Consider the following 21,984-nt stretch of genomic DNA (forward strand, 5'->3'; position numbering starts at 1 on the left):
CCAGTACAGGTGAGAACAGGTTCACAATCATAATTCTTTTCCAGAGTGACTTCCCAGTGAGGGTATTATTCTACACCCTGACACACTTTCACTTGCTCGGACAAAATGTTACCATCTGGGTGAGGGGAGTTTATCTCTCTACTCCAAATGAGAGATTGCACAGTTGCACAAAGTGTTCAGATCCCATTTGAGACTGCTAGGCTGTGGGATTAGCTGCACAGAGCAGAATGCCAAGCCCGTGAGATGAGTAGCAGGTAGTGTCTGCCTTGCAGGCTTGCCTAGAGGATTGGTGGTTTTATTTAAAAGTGGACAGAGCACGGTCCCCAGCACCTCACACAGTGTTCCCATGACAGCTATTATGTGACTAAACTCTCCTAGTCACTTGGAAGGCTCCTTTCCACTTTTCCCAAAGGGCAACTGGCTTGTGTGTTCTGTAGAGCATTTCTTACTTAGGAGAAGGACAGGTGGTTATCTAGCACAGAGCCTTTATTTTACATATTATTTCCAAAGAGGACATTGTTTACGTGAGCAGCCAACAGAATTCGTAAGAGAAAGTGACAGCAAAGGTAACTGGCTCAAGTCCCTCTGTGTACACCATGTACACTGCGTGTCTGAGCACCTTGTGTCTGGCTTAAGTGACGGTAAGGCAGTATAGATTGTGCAAATCCGTTCTGTGATCAGGAATGGCTACTACATGCATCACACAAAATGTACAACCTGAAATGTTTCAATCTGCAAACGAAGTCTCCTCAAGCAAAGATGCGCGAGAACATGAACACATACAGAGCAACTTGGGCGGAGAAGCGAGCAACGCTGTGGGGCAGTGAGGTTGGCACACTGATCAAGAGCCCCAACAGGAGGAGCCGTCCCAGTGGAGAGCAGGCCGGAAGGGTGAGCAGCAGCCGTCTCCAGCCACCTCGAGTGCTTTCCTGCCTTCACTCTAAGTTGAGCAGCTCCACGTCAAAGATGAGCGTGGCATTGGGAGGGATGACACCGGGGTGGCCCGTGGCTCCATAGGCCACATCAGGGGTGCAGGTCAGCTTCGCCCTCTGCCCCAAGCTCATCTAGCAGGGATGGGGGCAGATGGGAGAGGAGAAAGAGGACCCGGCTTGATTTAAAAGAAAAAAGTAAGATAACTATGGCAAACATCATGGTAATTGACCCGAGATGACCTCTATGTGGCACACTGGAACTGCACAAAGAGCTGTAAGTTCTGCCTTGAAAAAAGCAGAGACTTCTCTGTGGGACAGTAATAGTCTCAAAATTCATTCATCCGACAGCATTGCTGGTTATTCAGTTAATGCATGGCTCAAACATTTGTTCATAATTCCTTACCTTCTCCTAAAGAAGCCTATGGAGAATGTACAGTCGGGGCTTTATGCACTTATGAAGGTGACAGGAGCAGAGGTTCTGGGAAAGGGAAGGGCCACAGCAAGGTGGTGAGGGCGAAGAGACCCACTGGCGTGGAGCATCTGACCACACAGACCACAGAGGAAGAGCCTGAACCAGGGCTCAGCACCGTAGGTCAAGAACCTACTTGGGGGCCAGGGATTTAGCTCAGTGGTTCCACCTCCTGCCTCACAAGCACAAGGACCCAAGTTCGATTCCCGGTACCAAAAAAAAAAAAAGAACCTATTTGGTATTAGTGGGACAATTGGTGAAATCTGAATAAATCAATTGTTGAATTTCAAATAATTAAAAAATTTGAATCGATTAATAATATTCTGTCAGTGTTCTGGTTTTGGTCACTGTGCTATAATTATGTAAGATGTTAACATCTGGGGAAGCTGGATAAAAATTATATAAAAATTTACTATTTTTTGCAATATTTTTTATATGCCTAAAATTATTATTTAAAAAAAAAATTTTTAAATGCCTTCTTGGCTTATCCCAGTCTGACTTTTCTGCTGCCTCAGGTTCAGGCAGCTGGTTGGCCTCCCACTAGTTCCAAGCCACCCGAAGGGGATGTGTTTGGCATGAGGGGGCCCAGTGACAAAGGTGGCATGCGGGCCAGGAAGGGGTAGGGACACAGCCGGGAGCAAACACTAGGTGGCGCTGCCGTGCTCTGGCCCATGGAGCGAAAGCAGTAGTGGCCCAAGAGAGGGGGAGGGATTCTCACCCTACCTGGGCTGCACCTTCTTCAAATCCTTTGATGACTTCCTGTTTGCCAATTCTGAACTTGAAAGGCTTGTTTCTATCTCTGGATGAATCAAACTTCTTTCCATTTTGGAGCATTCCTGTCAAAGCAAGAACAGGGCAGAAAAGAGCTAGCTGTCTGGGGTCGTGAGTTGACAACCAGTTCAGATTAAACATCTAAAGTGGAATTCCTCTTCTGCACAAACCTGCTCCTCTCCTGAACCTCTCCATCCGAACTGTTGCCCAAGCAAGATGCCTGGACACATCCCTCGGACTCGCTCCCACATGGAGCCATCACCAAGCCCCACATCTCTTTGGAATCCCGTTTTCTCCATCCCTATTCCCCCACCACCCTGTGATCTCACCGAGCCACCATCACGTCTCACGTGTGGACAAGAACAACCTAACTGGCCTTTATGCTCTGCCCTTATTTCATTCCATTCTCCACTCTGCATCCAGACTTTTTTTCTTTAAACAGAAATCAAGTCATATTATTGCCCTGCTTAAAACACTTGAACAGCTCCCCAGGGCTGAATCCAAATGCCTACAACACATACAGGCACTTCCAGATCTAACTACTTTCTCCTGCCCAACAGCCCTCTCCCTGCTCTTTCCTTCTCTCCCACGTCCTCCCACATCACACCTAAATTCCTCTGTCCAGTTCAAGTTTATGCTGCTTCCTCAGCCTAAAGTTCTCTTCTCTCTCACATTCCAGCCTCACACTGAATCCCTGCCTAAAGGTTTCCCCAAAATGAAACACCCAAAACTTCCATCAACCACCACAGCAGTGAACTGTGGAAGGTGACCCGGCCAATCAGTGGTAGCTTCCAAACCCCACTCGAATGGCTGTTTCACTCTGGAATACCTAGGTGCTGTCTCTAGCAGTTGGTGGCATCCCTCACCCTCCAGCTGAGAGGCCTGTCCTACTGATGTCATCTCAGCCCAGCAGCCCAAGCCTGAGAACTGTTCCCATTTTCACTTATTGGTGCCTCTCACTCAGAGATCAGAGATTCTGTAAGTGACTCTTCTCCACAAGTTCTTCCGGGAGCTCTGGACCATGACAAAAGGCAATCTGGATCTACAGAAGACATGGCCTATTAAGTTCAGAGACAGGGTTCTGACTTCAGTCTGGCACGAACTCACTGTGTGATGTTGAGAAAACCACTTCCTCTGTCTGGGCCTCAGATTTTCCACGTTTAAAATAGGCTCTGCCAGGACCAGGGATTTAGCTCAGTGGTTTCAACGCCTGCTACGCAAGCGCAAGGACCTGAGTTCGATCCCCGGTACCAAAAAAATAAAATAAAATAAAATAGGCTCTGCCAGCTTAGTGTCTGAGCATCTATGATTTTACTTCTAAATTTCTACAACTTCAGTGTGTGCTAGAGAAACAGTCTGACTTACCTACCTTCTGTGTAGAATAAATTGGGCTCTTGCCCTGGGTTCTAAATGAGGCAAAGGAGAAAACCCTTTTCCTACTCAGAGATACACACAGATGGATGCTAAGGAGATCACATACAAACTCACGCATACACACAGGTTGCTGAGATATTCCAATATGCAGAGATACTTATGCATGCTCACATACACTTACGCACACACACTCAAGAGAAAAGCCCTGGTGGCCAAACAGATGCTAAGAAAATATTTGGATCTCCGTACATTCCCACAGACAAGTAATTGGACAAACGCACACATGGGTATGCATGTGTACAAACTCACACAATTTATAGCCAACTTTCTCATCCTCCAATCTCTTCAGGTACAACCGGGTCTACTGGAGACCACATGTACAGTTAGCTGTTACTCCAAGTTCAGCCCAAACCACCTAGTCCAGAAACAGGCCCACTTATATATGGTTATTTCACTTGACAAAGATGCTACAGCAACACATCAGACAAAGGATGAGATTTTGGATTAATGTTGCTGCATCAACTATACATATGCACAAGAGGAAAAAAAATCAAATCTTGACCTCTACCAAATCCACACACAAAGATCCAGTGCAGAGGACTCATAGATACAAATGTGAAAGATAAAATAATAAAGCTTCAGGCTGGGGCTGTGGAGCTCAGTGGTAAGAGTGCTTGTTCCATATGTGCAAGGCCCTGGACTCAATCCCCAGCACTGTGAATAATAATCATAAAGGTTCTACAGAGTAATTAACAGAAGAAAATCTTTATGACTTACAGATGGACAAAGATTTCTTGAACTGAACACAGCATTCCCCATAAACAAAAATACTTGACAAGTGCACGAGGCAAGCCACAGTGCGAGATGTTTGGGATGGGTATAATAACAACAAAGGATGTATACCCAAAATATATACGGAACTCCTATAAATCAGTAGGAAAAAGAAACACATTTCAAATGTAACCTCTTTTTTATTTTGGGGCTGAGGATTGAACTCAGGGCCTTGTGCATGCTAAGAACACACTCTACCACTGAGCAACATTCCCAGCCCTCTACTACCTGTTTTTTCAGTACTAGGTACTGAACTCAGGGCCTTTGCACTGAGATACATCTCCAGCCCTTTTATTTTTCACTTCTGAAAGAAGGTCTTGCTAACTCGCTAAGTTGCCCAGACTGGGTTTAAACTTGTGATCCTCCTGCCTCAGCCTCCCACAGTGCTGGGATTACAGGTGTGTGCTATCACACCTGGCTCTGATATCTGTTTGTTTTTTCCAGGACTGGGGATCAAACTCAGGATCTTGCACTTGCCAGACAGGCAGGGTGACTCTTGATTTTTTTTTTTACTGGACAAAATTTGAGTGATCTAAAAAGGATTTCCAGATGGGAGGTAAACACATGGAAGGTGCTTGCCTTCATTATTTATCAGGGAAATGCCCATCAAAACCCAATGAGATACTACCAGGCAGCTCCGGGGTAGGCCAAAACCAAAACCAAACAAAAACCTGACAATACCAACTGTTGGTGAGGATACAGGGTGACTGCAATGTTCAAACACTATGGACAGAAGTGGAAACTGGCACAGCCAGTTGAGCAAGCTCCTGCGCAGTACTGCTAACCTCGGCGAAGGTAAAACCCTGTACCTCAGCAGCTCCACTTCTGCTTTTATTCCCAACAACATATGTGTATACATATGTGCACTGAGACAGTTACAAGACTTCAAAGTAACATTATTTGGAGTAACTAAAAACTATAAATAATCCAAATGTTAAATATTAGAAAGGATAAATAGCTGGGCATGGTGGCAGATCCCTGTAATCTCAGCACTTGGGAGGCTGAAGCAAGAGGATTGCCACGAGTTCAAGGCCAGCCTGAACTACATGCTAAGACTCTGTCTCAAAAAACAAAGAAGGGGCCAGGGATGTAGCTCAGCGGTGCCGTGCCTGCCTGGCAAGCACAAAGTCCTGAGTTCGATCCTTGGTACTGCAAAAAAAAAAAAAAAAACATAAAAAATAAATAAGATAAATAAATTGTAGTCCATTCACACAATGAATTCTGTGGAGGAATAAAAAGAACATGCCACTCTGTAAATCTCACAGGCGTAATACTAAGTGAAGTAAGCCAAACAGAAGAGTACATACTAGCATATGCCTGTTATACTGGGACTAGGGAGGCTGAGGCAAGAGGATTGCAATTTTGAGGTCAATAAGGGCCAGCCTGGACTACATAATGAAACCTTATCTCAAAAAAGAAAAACCAGGGGTTGGGGAGTTAGCTTAGTAGCACTGTGCCTGCCTTCAACTGCAAGGTCCTGAGTTTGATCCCTGGTAACCCCCCCCCCCCCAAAAAAGAAAAGAAAAACCAAAACCAAAGAATACATACTAGCGGGCTATGGCAGCAGAAATCTGTGATCCCAGCTACTTGGGAGGCTAAGGCAGGACTGAGATCTGACTGGGCGCATTCAGCATGGTATGGCCGTAGACCAGGCAGGATTGCAACTTCAAGGCCAGTCTGAGCAATTCAGCAAGTCCTTCTCTTAAAAAAGGGCTGGGAAGGACTCGAGTTTTAACCCTGATACCAAAAAAAAAACCAAAAAAAACGCTGGGGATGTAGCTCAGTGTGAACTGCTTGCCTACCATGCCCAAAAACTTCGGTTCAATCCCCAGTACTGGAAAAAAAAAGACGACATATTCTGTGATTTTGCTTACATGAAGTTCAAAAACACCAGTCTATGGGGAGAAAAATCAAGTATTCATTACTCTTCGGGGGGGATGACTGGGATGGCGAATGGGGAAATCTTCCAGGGGTGCTAGGAATATTTTATGTGTTTATTTGCATGGTGGGTAAATAAGTGTTATCATTCTGGAAAGATTCATGGAGGCTGGCTTGTAACTTAGTAGTAAAGTGGCTGCCTACATGTGTTTGAGTTTGATCCCTACTATCACATAATAATTATTATTTTATTATTATATAAATACTACTAGTAACAATGATATTATTATTATTAGGCTATACATCTTCAATTATATTCTTTGCTGTATCTATTCATTTTCAAAAGCCTTGGGCCGGGGATTTAGCTCAGTGGTTCTGGCGCTTATCTTGCAAGCGCAAGGTCCCGAGTTCGATTCCTGATACCAAAAAAAAAAAAAAAGCCTCACCAAAAGTCCCATACAGGGCCTAGGGTGTGTAGCTCCAGTGCTAGAACATTTGCTTACCAGGTGCAAGGGCCTGTGTTTCATTCCGAGGACTGCAAGAAATAGTGAAAGTCCCCTACAGAGTTGTTTTTTTTTTTTTTTGGTACCGGGTATCGAACTCGGGACCTTGCGCTTTCAAGGCAGACGCCGGAACCACTGAGCTAAATCCCTGGCCCATAAATTAATGTTCATTTTTTTTGTGTGTGTGCTGGGGATTGAACTCGGAACCTTGCGCTTGCGAGGCAGGCACTGGAACCACTGAGCTAAATCCCCGGGCTGAAAGTCCCCTACAGACTCCTGCTGTGTTTGATAAGACCAGAGCACTCAGAGCTGATGTAACTTTAATGCACATGGCCTGCTCTATGGATACTGTGAAAAGACTTGCAAAGGGATGTTGTACTTTCAGTAATGTGATAAGTACTCGTCTGCTCACAACATGTACAGCATATAAATCAATTACCCCAGCCAGAGGCCTCAGTGGCCCTACGGTAATTAGGCCACATCAAGAGGAGATAAAACAGCCCCAGTCCACTGACATCAGCGACTGGCAACACAACTGCTGGGAAATATCCGCACTAGCCTGCTGCTTCACACTGGCCCCAAGAACTGCTAAAAAAATATGTCCCAGGAATTAAGCTGGCTTTGCTGCATGCTAAGTGGCTGTCACCCACCAAGTTTGCTACCTCAAGAAGCAGGTCACAAGGCAGAGCCCTCATCTCCCTTGGAACACATGCTTGCTCGTGCTCTTCCTGCCAGCTCATCTGCAATGTCCCTGGCCCAGCTGGCCTTCAGATCCAGGAGGGGGTGGCAGAGATGTGGGACCTCCTCTGGGCTCCTCCAGCGAGCCCCAGAGAGCGGCACTGTCGTCTCCCCAACATCACTGACCGGAGCATCGCAGGGTCCATCTGTCCTCTCCCCGTCCCCTCCCAGCGCCCCCATGAAGGCAGGAGTCCTCCCTTCTGTCTCTGTGTCCCCAGTGCCCAGCCAGGCATCTGGCACAGTTGCACCCAAGAACAGCAGGCTGAAATGAACGGTCTGTTTCTGAGAGAAGCAGGAAATCCTGAGGAGCCAACCCCCTCGAAGGACACAGGAGGATGAGAAGAGAGGTTATTGGGAGGTAGAGGGTCCACGGAGCTTCCAGAGATTTCCAAACATCGAGGGATGGGGACTGGAGATGCCTGACTCAACTGGAGGCGGCCACCAAGAATGGCCTCTGGGGACAGCAGGCACTCTGGACGGGAGTTGCAGTCTGATCTGGGGACAGATGCCTGTGGAGAGCTCAGGGACAGCCCGCCTCGGGACGGGGGGCGGCCTACCTGTGTAGTGCACCACGCACGTCTGGCCCTTCTTGGGGAATGTCCTTCCTACAGGGGCACAAGGGAAGATGAGGGAGGATTAGAGAAAGCATTCACCTGTGGCAGTGATCATGAGCTCGTGACCACATTCTTTGTACGTGTGAGAAGGATAAACCAAGGTGATCCTCCTGCCTCTGCATCCCAAGTACTGACATTACCACCACGCCCCCAGGGCACACATTCTTTTTTTTTTTTTTTTTTTGGTACCAGGCATCGAACTCAGGTCCTTGCACTTGTGAGGCAAGCTACGGAACCACTGAGCTAAATCCTCAGCCCAGGGCACACATTCTTGTCCATGACCTAGTCGCTTTCTGGCCTGGATCTGAACTTTGTCACTGGTTTCCTCCCCTTTTCTCTGATTGCCCTTTTACTTCATCTATTTCACAAACATTTAAGCATGGCCTATTATATGCCAGGCCTGGACTAGATTCCAGAGGTGCAGAGCAATGTGTGGACTCGTGAGGAAGTCAGAGAAACAGACACATAAATCCCAGATTATAATGCAGAGTGATGGCTGCTACCAAGGATGAAGAAACACAATCACTCTTCACTGCTTACTGGGTCACTCTGTGCCAGGCCTGGGCCTGATCCAAGTGTTAAAGCAGTGAACAACATGGACAAGTTTCCTGCTCTGGGAGTTTACATTCTCATATGGAAGACAAACAATACTCAAACAAGATAATTACAGATTGTGATCAATCCTCCAAAGAAAACACACTCTGGGAGGCTGAGGCAGGAGGACCAAAACTGCAAGCCTGGCCTGGAAAATTTAGGCCTTAGCAAGACCCTCTCTCAAAGTAAAAATAAAAAAGGGCTGAGAATGTAGCTCAGGGCAAAAGTTGGAGTTCAATCTGAGAGGGGGGCGGGGAGGAAGGAAGGAAGGAAGATTGGAGATCTGGTGGACAGAAAACTTTAAAAAGTGTAGCCCAGGAGGGCCTCTTGGAGGAGGTGACATGTGAGTGGGACTCAGGGAAGAGGGAGGAGCCAGTGCACAGACCTTGAGGCTGGAAAGGAGTTGTAGAATAGAAAGGAGCTGGGATGTCAGGCATGGTTGTGCACGCCTGTAATCCCAGCACTCAGGAGGCTAAAGCAGGAGGATCACAAGTTTGAGGCCAGGCTGGGCTACAGAATGAGAAAAAAAAGAAGGGAAGGAAGGAAGAGAGAGAGAGAAAGAGAGAGAAGGCTAGGTGGCTGGAAAGGAGGAAGGGAGGAGTGGGAAAGAGATGGGATCCTCCGGGGCTTGCCAAGCTGGGTTTAATACTAAGTGCACCAGGAAACCACTGGAGGGTTTTAAGCAAGAGAATGACCTAATCAGAATTAAGATTTTATAAGATGACTCTGGCTGCTCCCTGTGGGATGGGCAGTTAGGTGTCCCTTGTGATAATCCAGACAAGAAATCGATGACGGCTTAAAGCAGGTGGGGGCAGCAAGGAGAGTGAAGTGGACTGGAGATGTGTTTTGGAGCTAGGGTCGGCAGCACCTGCAAGTGAGCGGGAGATGGGGCCCGGGATGAGGGAAAAGGCAAAAGCAAGAATGCACCTGGGTGTTCAGTGTGGGCAACCAGGATGGGTGGCGGATGTTTCCTGAACGGGGAAGCTGGGTGGGGCAGATTTGTGCGGGTGGCAATTCTGAGGTGCCTATCAGACATCTGAGTTTATATTGCAAGAGGGCAGACACAGATTTTGCACTAGAGGCATAAATCTAGGTGGAATTCGAAGGCTGGATAAAGAGGCCTGGGCCAGGCATGATGGCACAGGACTGTAATCACCACACCCAGGAGGCTCAGGGGGGAAGATCAAGAGTTAAGGCCAATCTGGGCTACAAGGCAAGGCTAGGGACCCAGATACGTTTAGAGGAGTCTGTAGGAGCCGTGTCTAGCCACCATTGTAACCCTGGAGCTACGTGCGCACAGAGCATGCTCCAGAAACATTTGCTGAAAGGTGGGTGCATTTAGGAACTTGCAGGCAGCTTGGCAAAGCTAGAGAAAAAGTTGGTGGTGGGCATGGGGCGGTCGAGAGATGGAGCTCCAGGATGGAAGGTTAGAAGAGCCCACATCTGCCTGCAAGAGGCCCCTGGTCAGATAAGCATTTGAAAGAGTCCTCTGGTTGGGGAGGCCGGCTGAAGGCAGGGAGGTTAGAGCTCAGAGGCTGGGGCTGCTCCCTGGACTCCAAGATTCCCTACCTGGGGAAAGGGGCCTGTACCCCTAGGGTGATCTAGGTAATGGCTGGGACTTCTGGGGACGACCATTTTTCAGCTAGGAGGGTGCGCCGGGTGTGGTGGTGCCTGTAATCCCAGCACTGGGGCGGGTCAGGGAGGGCTGCTGAGGCAGGAGGACTGCCTTGAGTGGAAACCAGCCTGGGCTACCTAGTGAGTTCAAGGCCAGCCTGAACCACATAGCAAGACTGTCTCAATAAACAAAAACAAACCAAGGAGAGTGGCTGAAAGCAAGAGAGCAAGAGGCTCTCCAATTACCGGGGCGGGGGGGGGGGATAATGTCCAATAGGAAGTTCGCCTGTCAAACCCCTGCAGGCATGAGGCTTTGGGTATGAATTAAATTTTAAACATATTCCGCACACCCGGATTCAGTTATTCAAGGGCTTGGAAAGTGGGTGAGGCCGGTCTCCCAGTGAGGGGCAGGGAACCCAGGGGAGACTGGGGGTGGCGAGATGGGAAGGAGAGTTCTACTCTGGGACCTCGGGCCGTCCAGGCAGATACAGCAGCAGCGGGTCAGGGCCTGGGCTTTGAGGTCGGCATGTGGAGGCCATGGAGGTGGACAGGACGGATAGGGTAGAGAGTGGGAAGGCGATGACCAAGGAGCCCCCGGGGCTCGGTCCCTGCCAGTTGGGCGCGAGGCCCGGCGGAGGGCTCAGGGGGAGGAGGTGCCCCGAGGAGGGCAGCGGGGAGACCCCGAGCAGCTCCTCCCCTTGTATCCAGAGCCCACCCGCAAGCAGGGCAGGGAAAGCAGAAGCGAAAAACCGCCCCTGGGAAGCCCGCAGCAGCGACAGCCGGGCGCTCCGGCCCGGGGCGGCGGCGCCCGCAGACCCCCGCCCGGGCCGCACGCACCTCGAGGCGGCGAGGGGCGGCGGAGGTCGCCTCCCAGACCCTGGGCGCTCGGCGGGGCTCAGCCCGCACCCTATCAGCGGGCGCCCGCACCCTCCTGGGACCCGACCCCCGCCCTCCGGCGCCGCCCGGGACCCCTCCCGCTGGCCACCCGGTACCGTCTCCCGGGGAGATGGTCTCGATCTCCACGCCCATCGCGGTCCACAGGCCCCGCCTCCGGGGTCCTCGCCGCTGCCCGACCCCGACCCCGGCTTGGCTCCGGCCCGGGCCCGCAGCGCTCGGTGGTTCCCCGTCGCCTCTGCAGAGCCGGAGGAGGTGCGGCTGGATCGGGACCTGCGCGGGGCGGCGCCGGCAAGGGGCGCGGGGTGGAGCCGCGCGGAAAGGTGGGGTCGCGGGGCGGGGCGGGGCGGGGCGGGGCGGGGCCGGGAGGAACCCTGACGTGGCTTCGCGGGAGCCGGGGACCAGCGCTCGGTAACGCGCGCTCCGCGGCCCACGGCTTCAGCCGGGGCGAGCGAGGCTGGGACGAAGCCGCCCATCCGCTCCGTGCGCATCTACCAGCGCCCGTCCTGGGCTAAGCCAGTCTGCGGTGCGCTGCAGACCGGGAGTGGGCGGGCAAGTGAACTGACGCTGCGCTTTGCCTGTGCTCAGCGCCTGGGAGTTCAGGACCTGTCCTGGCCAGGCCGGGCGCGGAGAGCGAGGACGCCGCACTGCAGCCTCCCCACACCCCAAACCTCCACTCAGGCGCACGTTTTAGGTTCTCCCTTTCCAAGGAAAAGAGCTGCTCCTGGGGACACCAACTGCATTACACCAGGATCTCTGTCCTGCCCGGACGACTCGCTCTCTGAAGATACAGGTACAGTATGAAGAGTGCTGCGCAAATAATGACTGAATTTGGCTCTGCATTTCCTTCCCCCAAAGATCAAGAAATCTAGGGAGACATCCCCCCTCCAAAGACGTTTGGAGGAGATAACATTGGCTCCAAGGCTGGAGATGTGTTTAAGAGTCTCTTTTCTTGCTCTCATTCTTCTCTACGTTGTTCCAAAGACTGATATAAATTTAATTCTCATAAGGGAGAATTATGGGAGGTCGCCACGGGGGAAAAAGCCTGAGCAAAAGTACCCAGAGCAGGCCGTGGAGTGTTCTTCCTCCACTACGCACCGCGCCCTCTCCCACGTGGCCAGGTCACAGAGGAGGACGTCAGTACCCCAGGAGCGGGCCTGGCTTTGGTGTCCAGGAAGGGTGATGGCCAGGATCACGCACGCACACTCACACTCACTCGCACTCACAGTGGGGTTTCTCCAAGGCACATGCCCAGAAGCTTTTGACTAAAGCCTGAAGACAAGCCAGCTCCATGTGCTATGACCATAGGCAGGTGCGGTCTGAGTAGGTGTAGCACAGGGATTTTAACCTGGATAGGCCTGTGAGACGGCTTCAGTTGAACGTACAGTATTTTATGGAGAAGCCCATTTTTCTTGGAGAGATTGTATTGAATTTTCAAGGGGTCTCTGCTTCCTCTCCCCATCACCTCAAAGGAAAACAACAACAAAAAATTTTTTTAAAGCCACGTCGACCCTAGGACTCCGACTTTTTCTTAGACTAAAAGAACTGTAGTCGGGGATTTAGCTCAGTGGTTCCGCCGCCTGCCCCTCAAGCTCAAAGACCCGAGTTCGGTCCCCGGTTAAAAGAAAAAAAAAAAAAGAAAGAAAGAAATGAGAGGAGGGCCAAAGCACTGAGGAGAGAAATTGTGCCCCGTTTACTTGCGATGGTTTCACTGGAACCACAACCCCAGTGACCCTTGCGGCAAAGTCCGCGCTTATTGGCCAATGTCTCCTAACGTGACACATGGAGCAGCCAATAAACAGGGAGAATTGCGGAGCGGGTTCAGCCTCCGCTCACCTATCAGGGACTGTGGGCCGATACTTCCGGTAGCTGCGCACGAGATCCGAACTAGGTAACTTTGGATGGGGTCACCCCCAGGGAGGCTGGTTTTTTGTGGGGCAGGAAGGCCAAAGGTATTTTGTCTTCAGCTAGCAGCCCTGGCGGGTGTGGGAGGCTGGGGTGGGGCGTAAGGGAGGTGGACGGCGCTTGGGAGGCTAGGTTAGGGAGGTGGAGCGGCAGGTGTCGGGACGTGTCAGGAGAAAGCGGCGGGTCCACATGTGAGGGACTGCAGGGTGAGGACTGAGTCGCAGGTGAGTCTGAGAACGAGTATACCCTAAAGAGGTCACCCAGAGTAAAGGAAATGCTTTTATCACAGCGTCATTTACGGGAGAGCAAAGTTGGCCACAGCCAGGTGTTTTAGAGTAAATTCAGTAAATTGGAGCAAGTTACCTAATTTCACTGTTTATGAAGTGACTTCTAAAAGTAATGTGTATAACTTCTAAGTAACATAGGAAAATGCAGGGCCGGGAATGTAGCTCAGTGGCGCCGCACCTGCCTCGCAAGCGCAAGGTCCTGAATTCGATTCCGGGTACCAAACAAACAAACAAACAACAACAACAACAAAAACAACAATAGGAAAATGCAAATATGTAATTATAAGCGAAAAAAGTGTAACACCAAGAGGTACAGTGTTAAATTGTAGGAAGCAGTTGACTTAGACTAGCTCCTGCACTGGGCCCAACAGACCCAACCAATATAGAGAGTAATCACAGTAGCAGAGCATAATTGCTCAATCTATTCAGTTTATTTTCCTTTTAGCAACATTCTGAAAAAATTTTAAAAACCCAAACTGTAAGTAAAGTCTGGAAAGTTGTCATAATTTTCCTTGAGGAATGGTTTTTGGTGAATTTCTCTTAATTTTTTGTATCTTTTATGTGATTTTTTTTTCCAAATAAGTGTAAAGAGCTTGAATTTATTTTATAGTGGAAACACAATAAACTTGGAGATTGGTGTACCTGTGTTTAAACTTACTGGAAATGCTCCAGTTCACCTAAATCCCATGGTTCTCTCTCATGAGTTTCCTTAAGAGATTAAAAACAGAAGAATTAAATAATCATATGCTCAGCACCTGGCTCTGATCTTATCTCTCTTTAAAATGCCTAGGGCTCTTGATTTCAGAAAGTTTGTGGTCTAGGGATTGAGATAATGGTACAGATATTCCTCATTTAAAGATCTACCTGTTTAATGACTGGACTAATGACCGAGGCATGCTGTCCCTCTGGGACTTACAACATAGGAACATAAGTGGCAGTGCAGCCTTATGGTGGCTTCTTCTCCTTCTCTGTTGGATTTTGTGTGTGAAAACGCCACAGATTTCTTGGTGGGTATACTGCCTACAGCACTGTATAGACAGTACTGAATATTTGCACCACTACTATACAGTACTGTACTGTACAGTATGTGATGATGTACCAGCCATCCCAACCACCCTAGGGCTTGCTGGTTTTCTGATGTCCATTCCAGGTGGTACCTGTAGTGTGACAATGTGTAATACTCCTTTTTTTGAACAGTAGTTTTGGGAGATCTGGGTACCTTATTCTGTATTGTACTTTATTTTGTACCCCTCAGTATAAGATGTCTTTAAAATGGAAAAGCATGAGTTCACCAGGAGAAATAAAAGAAGGCTATCTATCTTGATGTGAAAATGAAGTTCATACAGGACTTTGAAGCTGGTAAAAAAGTTAAAGCAATAACAGAACTTGAATCTGGTGCATTGAATCATTTCAGCAATCCTGAAGGATAAAGACAGTGAAAGAAGCAGTGAAAACATCAACAGATTTTAAAACCATAACTAGGCAGCAGAAAGGCCTCATTCATGACATGGAAAAATTATTGGCCATCTGGTTTGATGACCAGATAGAAAAAGAATGCCAATGCATCTTTCAGTAATTCACTCACTATCTTCAAGACTTTGAAGGCACATAAAGGTGAAGAATTGATGAAAATTTTTATATCCATGTCATGCATGGTTTCAGCAGTTTTGTGGAAGATTCAACCTGTATAATCATAGTGTCAGTGACAAGTGCAGACATAGAATCAGCAGAAAAACTTCTTGACCAATTTGATAAAATCAGAAAGGCAGCTACTGCCCAGAACAATCTTCAATGTGGGTGAAACCAGACTTTTTTGGAAGAAAATGCCTGAAAGGTACTACGTACACAAAGAAGTTAAAACAGTGTCCTGCTTCAAGTCTTTCAAGGACAGAGTCACATTGTTGGGAGGAAATGTTACTGAGTTCAAATTGAGGCCTTTCCTCCTCTACCACTCAAAGAACCCATGTGGATTGAAGCAGCTTAGTAAGTACGTGCTGCCTGTTTACTATCAAGGGAATAACAAGGCATGGATAACACAAGCTTTGAAGGTTTGCAGACTGGTTCATTAACTTCGTTATATCCCTGGTGAAGTATTACTGTCTGGAAAAGGGCATTCCCTTTAAAATTATTCTCCTGCTTGATAAGGCACCAGGAGGCTACTCCCAGCATCTTGATGATTATACCCAGATGTAAGGGTAATGTATCTACCTAAAAATACAGTCTTACAGCCCATTAACTAGAGGGTTATAGCTACTGTTTACATACAACTTTTTGCAAAGCTCTAACAGCATCAGAAAACATGAGTGATTATGTTACCTTAGTGATTTCTAGAAACCATACATTTTAGACTGCATTAAGGACCCTGAATCAGCTTGGGAAGGAGTGAAAGAAAAGTGTATGCAAGATGTATGGGAAAAATGCCTAAAACGTTTCATGCATAATTCAGAAGCATTTAACAAAGATGAACATGTCAGTCTCATAAAGGAAACAACTGTGGAACTTGCTAACATGCTTAATTTGGAGAATTGAAGTGCAAGATATTGAAGAGCTAGTGAAATATACTGAGGGAGAGTTAAGTACAGAAGATTTAATAGAGTTGGAAACACAGCAACACTTAGAAGAGGAGAAGGAAGAGAAAAGAATTGAAGTACTGTACCAGAGAAATTCACTGCAAAGGGATTAGCGAGTGTATTCTCAAAAGTGAATGTAGCTATGTTAGACTTAGAGGCTATGAATCCAAATGTTGAATGGTTTGTGAAAGTGGAATGGCAAATGAGTAAATTTCTACCATGCTATCGTGAAGTCATGAAGCAAAAAAATGACAAAACAGACCACACTAATGAGATTCTTCATGAAAGCTACACCCAGGACCCCTACTGCTAGTTCTTCCATTTCAACTTTGTCATCAGTTGACATTAGTATTGTACTGGGAGCAGTGAGCTTAACTATTATGATTTTACTTGAGTGTCAAGCACCAAAGTGCTGGGATTACAGATGTGTACACCATGCCCAGCTGGCTCTCTAATTTTTGTTGTTGCTGTTCAGCATTTTCCCAAACTAAAACTCTGGGTGTTATCCTTAATTCTTCTTCCTCACCACTCACATTCTGTTTAATATCTATCAGTTCCATCACCTTAGAAGCATTTCCTGAATCTGGCTTTCTCTATTGAAATAGCTACAGCCTTGGTTCATTTTCTCATCTTGGCATTCAGGCTATTTCATGGCCCCTAATGAAACCTGTCAGCTTTCTTGGCAGGTCCATCCTGCACATTGTCACATTCCCATACTAGATGATACATGACCTTAAATGCTGTGGATTTTGAAAGACTTTAAATTTATTTTGTTTTATTTTTTTGGAGGTGCTAGGGATCAAATCCGGGGCTTTGTGCCCTGGCAATCACTCTATGAGCTATATCCCCAGCTCCCTCTTTTTTTTTTTTTTTTTTTTGAGATAAAATCTTGCTAAATTGCCCAGGTAGGACTTGAATTTATGATCCTTCTGCCTCAGCCTTCCAAAGTCTGGGATTACAAGCATGTGCCACCCTATGTCTAGCTAAGAACTTTAAAAAAATGTATATGCTGAAAACCAGCGATTTATCGAAGGTTTTTGAACAGAAGGCAGAATGATCAGAGCTGTGCTTTTCTAATTTCAATATTAGGAATCAAACCTAGCCCTTCCCAAATGCCCATCTCCCCTTTTAAAATTTTTGAGATAGTCTTGCAAAGTTTCCCAGGCTGGCCTCAAACTTGGAATCCTCCTGCCTCAGCCTCCCAGGTAGCTGGGATTATAGGTTTGCACTAACACATCTTGCAAGAGCTGTGGTTTTTAAAAAGATAATTCTGCAATCAAGGCATGGTGGTACACGCCTCTAATCCTAGCACTCTGGGAGGCTGAGGCAGGAGAATAGAGCTCAATGCCAGTCTCGGCGATTTATCAAGTCTTTGTCTCAAAAACTAAGAGCCAGGCATAGTGGTGCATACCTATAATCCCAGCACTCAAGGGGCCGAGGTAGGAGAATTGCCATGAATTTGAGGCCAGCCTGGGCTACATAGTGAGTTCAAGACCAGCCTAAACTACATAGTGAGCCCTGTCTTTAAAAAAAAAAAAAACCCACTAAGAAAAGGGCTGAGGATGTAGCTCAGTGCAAAGGCTTTGGGTTTATTCCCTGGCACCACCACACACACACACACACACACACACACACACACACACACACACACTCTCTCTCTCTCTCTCTCTCTCTCTCTCTCTCTCTCTCTCTCCCCGTTGGGAAGAAGAAACTAAAGTCAAGGGAACCTCACCTTTGATCTATCCTTTTTTTTCTTTTTTGTACTGGGAATCAAACTCGGGTCCTTGTGCTTGTGCAGCAGGTGGCGAAACCACTGAGCTAAATCCCTGGCCCTGATCTATCCTAATAGTAAGGTAGAGGTGGTCAGGACCTGGTCTAGCACTGAAGTAGAAAGAAGTGGAACATATTTTTGTAATTATTTTTAGATTTTTGAGGAGAAAACATCTAATTTCTACTTGTTACTACAGAAATACTGAGATGTACTTTTCTAAAAAAATCACTAAACTTATTTTCATGTCTGTTTTTCCCTTATTCACAAATCCTTTTTTTTTTTTTGGTGCTGCAGTGTCCACAATACACCCACAATAACACCAGACTGAACTGGGTGGCGTGAAATAAGTCGTATAAATTACCTTTAATACAATTGGCCCATTAGGAATTTTTCTGTCCAGGAAAATGTATCATGCATTATGTATCAAACGAAGTTTTTAAAAAGTCCGTAAGAAGATATTAGGGCAATCATCCATTATAGAAGACCAGTGGGACAGAGGTTGCAGCTTTCGTCATTAGTAGTGGCAGGGGACTTATCTCCATTTAGCAAGCCACTGCAGAGCCACAAGTCTGACCTCATGTATAGAAGTGTCACAGACCATTGTTGCCTTCACAGGACCCTAAGTGCAAAAGCTAGCAAACTCAGGACCTTGAGCTTTGAAGGCAGGCGTCGGAACCACTGAGCTAAATCCCCGGCCCCCTCAGTAGTCTTAATGTGCAACATTCCACCTGTCCCCATGATATTGGCCCGTGAAGGGTCTAACTATTAGCATGGCCAGCATTCTGGGTTTGTCTTGTGATTTTTTTCATGGTGCAGCTTTTTTTCTTGATCGTTTCAGATCACTGTTAGAAAGGATGGAGTTAGGAAAAGGAAGACTGCTCAGGACTGGACTGAACGCATTGCACCAAGCTTTACACCCCACCCACGGCCTTGCCTGGACTGATGGAAACCAAGTAGTCCTGACTGAGTTACAGCTTCACAATGGAGGGGCTAAATTTGGGGACTCCAGAGTCCTGGGTCAGTTCGGACATGTAAGGGGGGTCTCCTGGGCCCCGGCCGACACAGCTGGCGTGCCTGTGCCTGCGCCTGCTCTGCTTGCTGTGCAGCACGAGAAGCACATAACTGTGTGGCAGCTGAGTCCCACCACCACAGGGTCAAGCAAAGGGCTGATGTCTCAGACTGCCGAGATTCGAGAGTCTCTCCCTGTCCTTCCCCAGGGCTGTGTGTGGCACCCGAAAAACACTCTCCTAACTGTGTTGACTGCGCACGATGCCTCTGTTTTCCCCAACGTTCACTGTGACAGTTCCCGGGTGAAAGTGGACATCAGCAGCCAAGGCCGCATTCACTGTGCGTGTTGGACCCGGGACGGCCAGAGGCTGGTGGTGACAGTAGGCAGCTGCCTTCATTCTTACGTCTGGGACAGTGCTCAGAAGACTCTTGCCAGGTGCTCCGTCTGCCCAGTGTTCAGTCTGGACAGCTGTGTCTGCTCCCTCCAGGCCACCGTGGACTCAGGGGTTGCTGTCACCACTGAGCTGCCACTGGATAAGATTTGTAGCTTAAACGCATCTGAAACCATTGACCTTCCAACTAATGGTGAAGGCGGTCTGCAAATTTCTCCAGTTGTTGGTGAGATGTCCTCTGTGGAGAAGGAGGCAGCTGCTTCTGAAACAGATTGTATTTCTCCTTCCTTCTCAGATCTTCTGGATCTGACCCATTTACATTTCAGCCGACCTCAGTCTGAGGAAGGTGCTCTTTTTTATCTAAGAAAAGAGGACTACCTGACAGGGACTGGCCAGGATTCTTCTCATTTGGTCCTTGTCAGCTTTGGGAAGGAGGTTAACGTGACCAGAAGAGTCACTATTCCAGGCATTCTGGTTCCTGATCTGATAGCATTTAATCTCAAAACACAGGTAGTGGCAGTGGCTTCCAATACGTGTAATATAATTTTGATCTATTCTGTCATTCCATCTTCAATGCCAAACATCCAGCAGATTCAGTTAGAGAATGATGAAAGACCAAAAGGCATAAGTTTCATGACCAATAGATCATTACTAATTTTGGTAGGAAGACAAAAGTCTACTGATACGACATTTCTTCCTACTTCAGAGTCTGATCAGTATGTCATTCGCTTGGTTGTTAGAGAAGTTATGTTAGAAGAATCTTCAGTAACATCTAATGAAAGCCAGAGTGTCAATGCTACTTCCATTGCTCTGTTAAACAAAGCAAATGGAAAAAAGTTAATTGAAAGCCTTCCCCCAGATTTTTGTCATCAAAACAGAGAGCTCCTCTTAACAGCAAACACCAATAGTCAGAGTGCAAAGCCCGGAAAAACTCTTATTGAAGAAATTAAAAGTCCCCTGTCCAGTATCCTGGATGGTTCTGTTGCCCTGGAAACACTACAGAGGCCCTCCTGGGCCTGGGCATCATTGCCCGGACTCACTAGCACGCCAGAACCTCCAAATGTTCCTCGAAGAGAGAATTTGGAAGAGGAAACTCACCAACAAACCAAGGGCCTAGAAATTTTGTCTAGGAACATGACTGAAATACAGCAATGTCTTTTCGAACTCAGAGATTTTCTATACAATGGGAAGAAATCTCCAGTGTATCCACTCTCTAATGATCCCCCTTATGTTCACATCATTTACCAGGTAATTGTTTTTCTTTTGGTTTTTTGAGACAAGGTCTCCTGAGTGCTGGGATTACAGGCATGCGTCACTGCCCCGGCATGTAACTTCTTCAAGGAGCTACCACTGTGCATAAAAGCTCCTGCATTCAGTGGGCACTGCGGGAAACGTACTGATGAGGAAGAGGCGCTGTACTTGGGCTTCACTGACCTGGGAATGTTAGGTTACAGGCAAGCTGATACACCTTTGCAGATCGGCTGGATGTTCACCTACCAACCAGGTTGGTGCACACACCAGTGTAACATGATTTTATCATGTTCTTAGTGTGAAAAATGACCACTCCCTCTGGCAATTTTTATTTAGATTCTGGGCATGATGGTGAAATTGCAGTACTCAGGAGGCTAAGGCAGGAGGGTCGCTACAAGTTCAAGGCCAGCCTGGATACATAGTGAGACCCTGTCTCAAAAATATATATATATATTTAGAAAAAAATACATACTTATATTTTGATACTGGGGATTGAGCCCAGGGCCTCACCCGTGCTAGGCAAGCACTCTACCACTGAGCTGTATACCCAGCTCTTTATACTATGTCTTCAGACAGGGTCTTGGTCAGTTTCCCAGGCTGACCTCAGAACTTTTAATCCTAGAAACTTTCCATCTTCCTATCTTACCTTCAAAAGTAGCTGGGATTACAGGCATGCACCACAGTGCTTGGCCAGTAAAAATAATATTTTCAATTGAGTAATTTTCTTGTGTAAACCTTTTCCTTGTTCAGTGGAGATACTATTTCAAATATAGGGAAGTTGTGTTCATTTAAAATGCTTTATATGCATCTGTTCAGGCATGTGCAAGGATCCTTTATTTATATTCTGAGACAGGGTCTCATTATATAGTCCAGGCTGGCCTCAAACTTGAGGAAATCTTCCTGCCTCAGCCTTCCAAGGCCTGGGATTACAGGAGTGTACCACCATGCCCAGCAAGGAAACATTATTTATTTTATTTTATTTTATTGGTACTGGGGATCAAACTCGGGTCCTTGCGCTTGCGGGGGCCAGGCGGCGGCACCACTGAGCTAAATCCCTTTTTGGCTTTTAAATAACGCATCCTTGGGGCCGGGGATTTAGCTCAGTGGTGCCGCCGCCTGCCCCAGCAAGTGCAAGGACCCGAGTTTGATCCCCAGTACCAAAAAAAAGGGCAAAAGATTTACTCAATCTGAAGAGAAACCAGAGTACAGGATGCATTATTAAATGGGTTCATAGCCCATGTTTTTTTTTTATCATATATACTTGATTTTACATCGATTGTGGCCATACCCCATCCTGCTCATAACCCACTTTAACCACCAGCCTAGTGGACCCTTCTGTATTTTCCCCCGTACTCATGGTCCAACACAGATTTTTGTATATGTAAATATATGCTGTAGGTATGTGTGGAGTACAAAAGGAGACTCACGCGGTGCCCTGTTTGGTGCTGAGGGTGTGCTGTGTGCAGCTGCTTGCTTGCAGATGCCATTCCCTGCGTTTTCAGTTATCAGCCGCTCCAAACGTGCTGACACCACGCCTGTGCCCATCAGGTTAGGCCTTTGTTTCTGCTGGTTGGTTCCCAGAAGTGGA

The 21,984-nt window shown here is 47.4% G+C and overlaps 2 protein-coding genes across 10 annotated transcripts in view; one reads left to right on the plus strand and one right to left on the minus strand.

Annotated features, from left to right (window-relative positions):
* Window positions 1-11,531, minus strand: part of Fkbp1b (FKBP prolyl isomerase 1B) — a 24,041-nt gene extending 12,510 nt beyond the window's left edge. The window contains exons 1-4 of one of the 4 annotated variants that reach the window (XM_004839088.3): window positions 11,311-11,511; window positions 8,054-8,101; window positions 2,125-2,237; window positions 469-1,064 (exon numbers count right to left, since the gene is read on the minus strand). In XM_004839088.3, coding sequence (XP_004839145.1) covers window positions 936-1,064; window positions 2,125-2,237; window positions 8,054-8,101; window positions 11,311-11,347 — 327 coding nt within the window. In that variant the 5' untranslated portion in view covers window positions 11,348-11,511 and the 3' untranslated portion in view covers window positions 469-935. Of the gene's footprint in view, window positions 1-468; window positions 1,109-2,124; window positions 2,238-8,053; window positions 8,102-11,310 lie in introns of those variants that run through there. The other 3 variants (XM_087216612.1, XM_087216611.1, XM_087216613.1) reach the window with 3 other exon arrangements.
* A 74-nt stretch (window positions 11,532-11,605) lies between these two features.
* Window positions 11,606-21,984, plus strand: part of Wdcp (WD repeat and coiled coil containing) — a 37,068-nt gene continuing 26,689 nt past the window's right edge. Inside the window, exons 1-2 of one of the 6 annotated variants that reach the window (XM_004839077.4) lie at window positions 11,606-12,005; window positions 18,584-20,393. In XM_004839077.4, coding sequence (XP_004839134.1) covers window positions 18,600-20,393 — 1,794 coding nt within the window. In that variant the 5' untranslated portion in view covers window positions 11,606-12,005; window positions 18,584-18,599. The other 5 variants (XM_021253543.2, XM_021253542.2, XM_004839078.3 and 2 more) reach the window with 5 other exon arrangements.

Source organism: Heterocephalus glaber, unplaced genomic scaffold (genome assembly GCF_053883595.1).
Source record: "Heterocephalus glaber isolate CG9 unplaced genomic scaffold, H.glaber_assembly_v1.0 deba00001457, whole genome shotgun sequence".
NCBI lineage: Eukaryota > Metazoa > Chordata > Mammalia > Rodentia > Bathyergidae > Heterocephalus > Heterocephalus glaber.